General features: G+C 41.0%; 1 protein-coding gene across 3 annotated transcripts in view; it reads right to left on the bottom strand.

Annotated features, from left to right (window-relative positions):
• Positions 1–10858, bottom strand: part of zgc:162879 (ras and EF-hand domain-containing protein) — a 38331-nt gene extending 27473 nt beyond the window's left edge. Inside the window, exons 1-5 of one of the 3 annotated variants that reach the window (XM_048616083.1) lie at positions 10702–10858; positions 10270–10419; positions 4196–4286; positions 936–1031; positions 8–85 (exon numbers count right to left, since the gene is read on the bottom strand). In XM_048616083.1, the coding sequence (XP_048472040.1) occupies positions 8–85; positions 936–1031; positions 4196–4286; positions 10270–10304 (300 nt within the window). In that variant the 5' untranslated portion in view covers positions 10305–10419; positions 10702–10858. The remainder of the gene's footprint in view (positions 1–7; positions 86–935; positions 1032–4195; positions 4287–10269; positions 10420–10701) is intronic. The other 2 variants (XM_048616082.1, XM_020521613.2) reach the window with 2 other exon arrangements.
• Between the last annotated feature and the right edge of the window lie 237 nt (positions 10859–11095).

The raw sequence follows: 11095 nt of genomic DNA, 5'->3' as shown, positions 1-11095 counted from the left end.
CACATACCCGGGTTAATTCATCCAACTGCTCTCTCAGTGCAGAGATGTCCCCTTTGGAATTGGAATTCCACAGCTCTTCATTAAGCTAGAGAAACATGGCAACAATAGACTTTAGTGCATAAGTAATGCTGTCAAGCAGAAGTCTTCATATTTACACAATTAGCTGCAGAACATTTAAAAATGTAAACGTTGTTTTGAGGTACTGCGTCAAGTATCTCCCTGTGTGCACTCTTCCATTTGGACATTCCAGAGGTCACAAGTTAAAAACCAAATGACCATTGAGCCCAGCATTCCTGTGCTGGCTCCTAGAGGGAAACAAATTAATCCAATTTCCCTGCTCTCCTCATTGCCCTGCAATTTTGTCCCCCTTCAGGTTTGTATACAATTCCCTTTTGACAGTCGCTATTGAATCTGCTCCCACCTTTCCAAGCATTACATTCCTTATCACAACACAATTGCATTTAAAAAAGTAATTCTTAGCTCACTCTGGCTTTTTAGCAAATTATTCCACATCCACATTCTCTGGTTACCAAGTCCTCCAGCAGTTGACTAGGTTCTCATTACTTACCACTCCAAACTTCAACAGTCTTCCTTTGTCGTCTTTTTAAGACGTGCTTTTGAGAGTTTACACATTGCTGTATTGGCAGTGTAAAGACAGCTCTAAAATACTCTGACTTCCTGATGTGTGTATTTTAAAACATAAGTGCAGTATTTGTTGGGTGATTTAGTAACTTTGAAATGGATCAGTTCAGTCTCATAGTGCATTCTGAGATACGCAATTTTCAGTCTTGTTTTAGAAGTGTGAATAAAAGTGAGATTTTGTTTTCCATTTTTAAGTAGTTGCTTTGCAGTAAAATAAACTACCCTTCCTTAGGAATAAATCAGACTAATTCGTAACCTGACAATATTCTTTGGAACAGGACAGATTTAAGTACCTTTTTCATTCGGTCAATGACTGCCTGTAGATCCATTACTTCACTTTCATGTCGTTTTTGTATTTCTGCCACTTTTGCCTCGAGTTTCGCCTGCTCCTGTAATGGATGAAACTTGAACACTGAGCTTTTGTTTGTCAGAGTGAAAAGCAATCTTTGTTATCAAAATAAAAAAAAAAAAAAGACCTGTGTTCAGCACACTGCACTAGTCAGAGTCAATTCAAGACAGCAACCTATTAAGCTTACAGAAGCAATGCAACAGTGTCTGCAAAGTGATGTAGTGCAACCCTCAAAAGATCCATCTCTCCAGGTGTTCCCACCTCCTAAACAATTTTTTTTGTTAGGAAAGAAGCATTTTTCTCAAAGATTTAAAATGGAATAATCGGCTTCTTTGAATCTAACTTGGCCCATAAAGAGCTAGTAATCAACTTCTCATTTCATTTAGTTTCACCCATTGCTTTGTAACCAACAGTAATTTATCTTAACTCAGTTTCTCTCTGCACTGGTGGTCTCGAGTGTTCCAACACTTAGAGGTTAGATGTCAGATTTCCAGCATTCACAAATAAAAAACATGTCCCACTTTGATGAAGCTCTGCTCTTCTTCCAGACTACAATTTTTTTTGCTGCCTACCTTGTTTTTCACTCGCTTAAAAAAAAAAAAATAATAATAATTTTCCTCTCTGGACTTCAGTCCTGATGCAAGAAGTTGGATTTCTGGCTGCCGCTGGGGTTAGAATTGGAAGGGAGGAGTGAAAGAAAGCCTCCCCAGCTCCTGTGACAGCTCACTGGGTCTGTCCCGGATTCTTTCACTCCTGCTCCCTTCCAATGTCCTGACATTTTTTTTGTAGAATCAGGGACATGCAGAGTTACCTGTTGCATCCGAAGGGTAGCTAAGCAGACTCGTTATGAGAATAATTGAAGGAAATTAATGGATGGACTGGAATTTTCCAGGTGCCCAAGGTTGGTGCAGGCACTCTAGTAGTCAGCTGCCCAAGTACAAGAGCAACTACAAGTTACACTATAGACAGAGTCTTCTCCCATTCACCCCCTAACTAGATTTATTTATTAAAATTAAGCCATTGTGTGGGGAAATAATGCTAATTTTTCTTCAAAGTGCAGAGTCTGCAATGTACATGTGGCACAAGATTTGGCAAGGATAGTTCACATTCAGCCCATCAATCTGTGCTAGACACCACAGGCAGAAATACAACATTGGACCACCACAGACACTCACCCCGGTAAGAGCCTTCTCACTTTCTTCCATTTTTAACCTGCGATTGCTACCAGGCAACACAAGGTGGACTTATTGGCAGATCAGTACATGAATTGCTTTCTCAAATTTTTCAACATATCACTGAGAAATGTGCAGGGATAAATAAACTTCAACACCAAATTATCTAACACAGGGGAGGGGAGGACTCGTCTCCATGGCCCAACTGACAAAAGCCGGAGAAGAGATCTGGATTGACAGCCGGAGGAGAGAGTTTTCCATTTCCAATCACTGGCCAAGAACACGACCATCACCTTGTAAGAGCAGTGGACAGGATTAAATGGACCCAATGATCTCCTGTTCAAAAAGGAGATGGTTGAGATAATATTAATACTCAAAAAGAGTGTTCTTGGTCAGGGAGGTAGATAATATATTAAAAAAGTGTAAAAGTCAAGTCTAAACCACCTTTGATCATCAGAACTCGAATTGTAAAAGAGGTGAGACAGTCCTGTGGGGATGCTACAAACTCTATCTATCCTCAGAAGCTGTGTTAGTTGGTGAAGCTTTTAAAGAAAGCTGGTGGCTCCATTCTAACAAGATTCCAATGATTCAACTCAGATTGGCCTGCAAAGTGTGGCCAACAGTTGGAGAGAGGGGCAGCAATGGATCCAGGAGGTATCTACCTTTATAGTACTGCCTGTGAACCAGGAGAAGCAGAGGTCTTCCCTCCTGGCCTAACATGGAACCCAGTAACAAACCCCAACACCCACCCCCCTGCCCAACCACCATAATCCTCAGACTCTTGATCTCTTCCCCCAATACCCCTCCAAATACTGCCCTGTGATCTGTCTCTTCCCCCAAAAGTATCGTCCCCCCATCCACTAGAAATCTCTGCTTCTTTCAGACATCCTTCATAGAATCCCTACGGTGTGGAAGCAGGCCATTCGGCCCATCAAGTCCACACTGTCCCTCCCAAGAGCTTCCCCACCACTCACCCATCCTATCCCTGTAACCCTGCATTTCCTATGGCTAATCCACCTAGCCTTGGACACTGGACAATTTAGCATGGCCAACCCACCTAGCCTGCACATCTTTGGACCGTGGGAGGAAACCGGAGCACCTGGAGGAAACCCACGCAGACACGGAGAGAATGTGTAAACTCAGACGGTGGAATCGAACCTGGATCCCTGGTGCTATGAGGCAGCAGTGCTAACCACTGGGCCACCGTGCCGCCACTTCAGCTGAAGATTTTGCCGCCCGAACATATCTTCATTCAACCTGGCACACCCAGATAGAAAATCCAACAAAAAAGGTGCTGGCTAACAAGTACAGGACCTTCCGGAAAACGTGTGTTTCCATGTTTTATGTTTACGGGATCAGGATCGGGATAGGAACAACCCTCCACAAACCCCACCCAAGACAGGCAGCCCTATAAATATCAAGATCTTTGATTCAATTTCGACAGCATTGCAAATGCAGGAAAACATCCCAAATTATGACTGTATCAGGATATTGTAATTGCTTTTTAATAAGAAAGGTAATGAAAATGGTATTGGGGAAAAGAGGCAAGATCAAGAAGGATATAGTCAAAAAGGTAGGGTCATCAGATCAGACATGATCTCGTTGAATGGCAGGATAGACTTGATGGGCCAGATGGCCTACTTCTGTTCCTAGGGGTATGTTGTATGGTTGTAAACAGTATCAGACTCCTTGATGAATCTCTTACGGTCAAGCAGCCCAATGGTGCTCATTATAAAAAATTCTGTAGCAGTGACTGTCACTTACTGTTCAAGGATTGTGAAGCCATGGATCATTGGAGACAAAGAATGATCATTCTAAATCATGCCACACTGTTTACTTGGAGCAATTCTCCTCTTGGCCCCAAGGGTTAAAAGGGGAATTTTTTTTTAAATTGCAATTCAGGGAACGTTTATATAACAACATTCTTGCACATTTTCCGCTTGGAGATTTTGAAGAATGCAGAGCAAAGGATTAATAATTACACCACCACAATGGCCCAGAATTCACATCAATGCCTACACACAGATCTCACCTCCCGTCGGATTTTCTGCTCAAGTTTCATTGCCTGTTGTTGCACGTCTTCTTCCATTTCAGCCAATCGCGCGTCAGCCATTGCCTCAGTCCTGCCAGAGATGATCAGGCAGTTTTAAAAAAAAACATTCACTGACGCGTTAAAATGAATTGTTCTGCCAGAGACGTTATAGAAAGGATGGTATTAAGCTGGAGAGGGTTCAAACGATATTTATCAGGATGCTCCCGGGAACGGAGGGTTTGGGTTAGAATGAAACGCTGTGTCTTTTTCTCCCCCTACCAGAGTGTAGGAGGTTGAGGAGTAACCTTATAGCGGTTTATAAAATCACGAGGGGTATAGATAACATGAATGAGAACTGTTTGGAGGAATACGGGCCAAGTGCAGGCAGGTGGGACTAGTTTAATTTGGGATTGCAGTTGGCATGGAATGGTTGGACCGAAAGGTTTGTTTCCATGCTGTATGACTGTAAGTAGCATTTTTAAAAAAAGAGGGACCAACATGCGTCGGGGAGTTACATCAGGGTAATAATTAGGTCATATATTAAGGTTAACTCTTAGCCAGGGAAACTGACCAACTCATTATCATGTGCATTCTCCAAGGGATTTTCATCATTCCATTGTACCATTGCAGGTTTTTAGGGCAAAGTGACTTTATATTGATTAGTTCTTTTAAGCTTCAACATAAAATTAAATCTTGAATATAGGTGGTGGCAGCCAAGAAACGTGTCTCCACTCACTGCCTGTGCATAATGCTATGGCACCTGTCTTCCACACTCTAGAAGCTCAAGTATGAATGTATTTGAGAACTTATGTGCACTCACATGAAGGATTGGGATGCACCACATGCTGCTCTAGGTTATATCCTTTGTGAATGTCATCACAAGAATATAAACATTAATGCTCGATGCCTCATAACACAGATTGCTGGATTCCCTGCTCAGCTCTACATAGTATTGCCGAAGCCAAGAGAGATTATGTTGTTTTGTAAATGGATCTCAAATACACTTCAAATAGGGAGCTTGCCTTACCTCCCAATGACTAGACATTCAATAGTATGATGCAGGAGGTCATATCAATGGTTACCCCTTCCCCCACCAACCCTCATATCACAATCTCTCATGCTACTAGACACACCCCCACAATCTTTCAAAAAGGCTGACTGATTAACATTGTACTGAGAGGCTGCCAAACCCAAAACCATTGAGCTGTTTAAATCAGAGTATTAGTTACATCAGACCTGAGTTTCACTCCTCCCTCACCCCCATTCAGTTTGTTTCCTCCTTGAAGTTGTTGGCTTGCTCGCTGAGCTGGCCGGTTATCGTCTGTATGTACAATAACCAGCCAGCTCGGTGAGCAAGCCAACAACTGCATCTACAACACGAGCTACAAATCTTCACAAGAACCTGGTTTCCTCCTTGTTATAATAGAAAAGAGAATCATGAACAATGCCATACTATGCCTGGTTAGCAATCTCTCTAACCAAGCCAGGGAATCTGTTCCCTCAACAGTTTTTCACACATGGCTCGTAACAAACCGTGAGTTTGTCGCCTCATTGTCAAGTTAGCAAGCTGACTTTGGCCTACTCCTCATTCACTAGAACTACCAATTAAATTTAGCCAATGTAACCTTAATTGGAGAACCCAGAGCCCATCACCCACTTTCACTTCACACAAGTCTACACAAGCATCATAGGATCCATTTTGCTTTTTGGATGAGTGGGAGGGAGTACAGTTACCAAGGGTGGGGATTCTGTGGCACTACAATCCAGATTCCCTTCTTACACATGGTGTTCACCTGCTACTAGGAGGCAAGGAAAATAATTCAAGCTCTACCTTTGCTGGGCCTTGTCATGTACTGCTCATGGGTCTGTTTGAAGACTGAACTGTGCAAATTCTGACAAAATAATATTCAACCTCCAATTTCCACCACAGAAACTTGATTTCCACATTTCCATTGATCTGGTGGTTGGCCCTTTCCACAGGGAATGTTACTGGGAAAGGTGGTGCCATTAAAAGAGCCTTATCTGTCAAATTTATTTTTGGAACATTTCCCAATCCCAAGTGATGTCAAATCTTTCTAAAAAAAAAAAAAAAAAAGAGGTAGCAAAACTTTAGGGGAATAAAACTGATGGAAGTTATTTTTCCAAGGAAGACAAAGAGACTGCAAAGGGCCAGACGGAGTTGGACATAGTAGTGGCAGATGGAATATATAATGTAGAGAAATCTGAAATTATCCAGATTGGTCAGAAGAATGGGAAAGTAGATACCTTGAAAAGATCAGCAAAATGCCAGTCTTCAGCAGGATTTGGTTGCCCTTTGCACAACAGCCAAAGTCAGTATGAATGTACAGCAAGCAATTTTGAAGGTAAATGGTATGTTGGCCTTTATTGCAAAGAGGTCAATCCAGAGTGAGGAAGTGCTCTGCTATTTCATAGGGTTTTAATAAGCACACAAGCAACACTATTTACAGTTTGTCTCCTTAACCAAGGAAGCTATATTTGGCATAGCTGAGGTACAAAGGTTCACTGGATTAATTCATGGAATTGAAAAATTAAATTGTACTGTGAACAGAAACTGAAAAGAAAGGGCTTACATTCTCTGGCGATTAACCAAGATGGGAGATGGTCTTATTGAACTGCATTACATTCTAAGAGGGCTTGACTTGGTTGAGGCAGAGAGGATATTTCCCTGGGCTGGAAAGTCTAGAATTAGGGGTCATAGCCTCAAGATAAAGAATTGACAATGGAGGACAACTAAAACCGATAGTGTCCAAAAACCTAAGCAAATTAAGGGTTGAGAAGATGTGGGGACAGAGCAGGGGTTGGTGGAGAAGCAGCAGGTTAATCTATTAAAAATGAAGCAGACATCGAAATACAACCAGAAGCTCAAGAGGTTGCATAGGCTACTGCTGCTCTTAATTGTTATGCTTTCTGAACTCTAAAAATAAAAAGGTTGGTTACACAACAGAATCGTGAAGAGGTGATTCATACATTATTCTTCTGACAATCATCATCCCAAAAATGGGCTTCTGAAAGTACATCATTTCATATTAAGCTGATTACATACAAAACTTGTATTTCAAATGTAAGCAAACAAAATTACACCTGTACATTTGCAGTCTATTACTAAGAGGGTGCAAAGAACATCACATCACAAGTTATCGGTTTGAGTTTTTTTTTTGCAAGTTCCACATTGTATCATGAGCTATATAGACTCTAGTTGCTCTCTCAACCAGAAGGCTTTTCTTATGAAAGAACGATCATAGTCAATTACTTTGACACAGCCATTTATAGCACCCTTATTGCAAGAAGTTTAGAATGTACTGTGCCTTGGGAAAAAAGTCTAAAACCATACACTAGATTCAATGAGCAGTGGTTTTAAAAAAGTTGCAATGATTTTGTCCCTGCTAAAAAGACAAAATTTCTTATCTTCCATTCATGGATTAATACAATAAGAAATTATAATGAAACTTCAGTTCTGTGCTGATTTTCCAGCAGGAAAAGTGTAAGTTGGTCTTGCCCTGAACAAATGGAAGGAAAATTACATTTTTGGCTTCCCAATTGTTATCTTGCCAAAAAGTGTACAAAGACACTATCGTGATTTAGATTTTACATTAAGAGAACAACTGGGATACTACATAAACTAAGATGTGGTGAAACTATGGTCTATGGTCCAATGTGGTCACACAATACCCGAGCAACAGAATCTAAATTGCTCTTATATTTTTCACTCGTTGGTTTGTCCAATTTTAATTCTGTAGTTCCAAGAGATTTTGAATGAATCATCTTGGCTCACCACCATTTTCAATTGCAATTAGGGATGGGCAAATGGTTGGCTTTGCCAATGCCATCCCATCTCAAATGAACTCTTGATGCTGTTAGCTCTTTGGATAAATTTTAACTTGTTCCATCAGGATCTAATAATATCAACTGTAGATGTACACTTATTAAACAAATTCACTCAGTTCAATTTTATAGGGCTAAAGTTTTAGCAAAACTGCCACTTTGCTGGTGCATAGATCTTCAAAATCAAGACACCAATAGCTGAAATGCTGAGCGCATTAATTTACATTTTACATCTATACCAAAGGCCCATGAACACACTGACCTGTGTATGCTAGTTCTCCACTATTCAACTTTGCTTAGTCAAATTTAAGATTTTATTCCTATGATTTTACCAGAATGTGAAACATGGGAATAATTATGTAGTTATAAAACCTTCATAAAATTTTGTCCAATTCTAGACTGTACGTCCACAAACAGTCTCCTGCAAATCCAGCCTCACATTTAAACTAACAATTGTATTTTTAAAAAAAAGGGAAGGTGTTTGAGGCCTGGGAGTTTGATTAGGTTATGGGTGCTGAGTGAAAATGTGCTTCAATAATCACTGCAGTACCCTGTTGTAAATTAATGAAGGATTAATTAGTAATTGCAGCCTCTTTCTGTGCTGAAATGACTCAATGGCACTAGAATAAGTATTATTCACAAACAGATACATCATTGCTTATAGGTAATAGATTAAATATAGCTGCAAGGCCCTTTACCATTGAGAAGAGAAGGCTGTGGTGTAGTGGTAAAGTAAGTGGACTAGCAATCCAAAAGTTCAGCCCAATTCTCTGGGGGTCATAGGTTCAAATTCCACCCACCCAACACCCCTCAAGACTTAGAAATATTGAATTTAAAAAAGATAATCTCAATAAATTGTAACTGTAACACTAACATTGATTGTTGTTAAAAACCCATCTGGTCCCTTTACAGAAGGAAATTGTCCATCCTTAAACACTCTGGCCTATACGACTCTGGAATCACATAACGACATGACTAACTCTCCATTGCTTTCCAAAACAGCCTAGCAAGCCATTCAAGGGTAATTAAGGGCAGGCAATAGATTAGGAGCATGCATGAGACACTAGCCTTCTGAGGACACCCTCACCTCAATGGAAAAAAAGTTAAATTCCCCTGACTCATGTGTGACACCCTCCTGTATTCTACATTCCTCCGTTCTTGCTGCTTGATTCCAAGCCAACTGGAGATCAGTTTAGAAAGCGAGGGCCTTTTTGCACTTTCTGACACCATCCAATTTCCCAGTGACTCTCTTCAAACTCCCTTCAAACAGATCAGATCAGGCTACAATACACAGAGGATGACGGTGCTCTTGTGGACTGCCCTGCAGTGTTTTCTTACAAAATCACAACATAAATGCATAGCGTTGTTGAAATTGGCCAATCCATCATTATAATGCAGTTTGAGACAAGCATAAAGACAACCCAAAGCATTTAAAAAGGGCCAGAGAGGGTGCTGTTTTGAACCGATAAGACTGTAGGTAGAATAGAGGTTCATATTCATCACTATTGGGTAATGCTGCACTATTCTAAAATAAAAACAATTGCTATGGAAAGAGATACAATCTGGTCGTCATGGTTATCAGCAAGATAGGAGAGGGTTCAGAATTTTTTTTTTAAAACCAGGACATTGCCATGAATGGAGGGTTTGAGGGATATATATATTTAAAAAAAAAAAAAAAAAAAAAAAAAAAATCGACTGGGACCGTTTTTCCGTGGAATGTAGAAAGTTGAGGGGTGACCTTATTGAGGTTTATAAAATCATGAGCAGCATAGATAAAGTGAATGGGCGGGGGGGGAAGGAGTTCAAAACTAGGAGACATTTTTAAGAAGTGAGATGAGAAAGATTTTAAAAGAGACACGAGAGGAATTTTTTTTTAAAAAAACAGTGGCTCATGTGTGGAATGAATTGCCAGAGGAAGTGGTGGATGCAGGTACATTTACAACATTTAAAAGACATTTGGATAAGTTCATGAATTAGAAATGTTCCGAGGGATAATAGGCCAAATGCAGACAGGTGGGACTAATTTAGTTTGGGAACACAGTCAACGTGGACTAGTTGGACCAAAGGATCTATTTCCATACTGTATGGGCGTACGCATCAAGTGAAACCAAATAGTTGCTCATACTCTTCAATATTCCAAAGCTCCGATACATTTCAGAAAATAGCACACAGTTTCAGGCAATTATTCCACGAATTTCTTGGCAGGACACGGGCCACAGCAGCCCCCTTACCTCCTGAGTGTCTGTTCCAGTTTCCCCGTCTCCATGTCCTGGACCTTACCGTCTTTGATAAGCTCCTGGATCAGTTGCTCATACTGCACGTTTAAACCGTAGTCTGAAGATGCACGGATTTGCTGGTAGAAGTCGAACAATTTCTCCCGGCTGTTGCGAGGGGGAGAAGAAACAACGTTAATAACTGCCGGAATTAGAATGAAGCCTGGACACCCACCCCCTTTAAATTGATAATCAGTTCCTGATCACTCAGCGTCTATTTAATAGAGCTGAACGCCTGCACCATCAATACTAACAAATGGCGTTTCAAACTCGGTTCAAGTTCCTCAATTGCGGGACAAAAGGTCCGGATGGCTACAGCCTGCGTTACACGGTTATGGGTCTAAGGCAGGCAGACTTTAGGAGGTGGAAGCAGGGGGAATAGTGCAGCACCTTATTGAGGTCCCAAGCCCCGGTTCACGGCGGGAGCTCCCACTAGACTAAGTATAATCAGCAGGCGAGAGGATCACTCTGAAACCAGCCCAGCTATTCTCCACTCAGTCTAAGGTATGTATGTAAGTATGTATGTGTGTACACTCCCACACCCTTAACTGAGAGCTTATTGCAGAAGGAGAGGTGAGAGCTGCAGCTAGTTTAACCCTCTCCGTAGTTTTACCAGCTGTGCAGAGGAGTGACTGGGTTCATTTTAGGGGCAAATTACTGCAGATGTTGGAATTTGTAGAGAAAACATTTTCGTCCTTCCTCCCTCATCCGAGTACACGTTTCCCTGTCTTTTTCATAAAAGCTTCCAGTTTTATTTTATGTATTTTTAACCTACTTTCCAAGG

This window comes from Rhincodon typus, chromosome 33 (genome assembly GCF_021869965.1).
Source record: "Rhincodon typus isolate 14 chromosome 33, sRhiTyp1.1, whole genome shotgun sequence".
In the NCBI taxonomy this organism is placed as follows: Eukaryota; Metazoa; Chordata; class Chondrichthyes; order Orectolobiformes; family Rhincodontidae; genus Rhincodon; species Rhincodon typus.
Note: the sequence above shows the minus strand (reverse complement) of the source record. Positions and strands in the feature narration are given on the sequence as shown.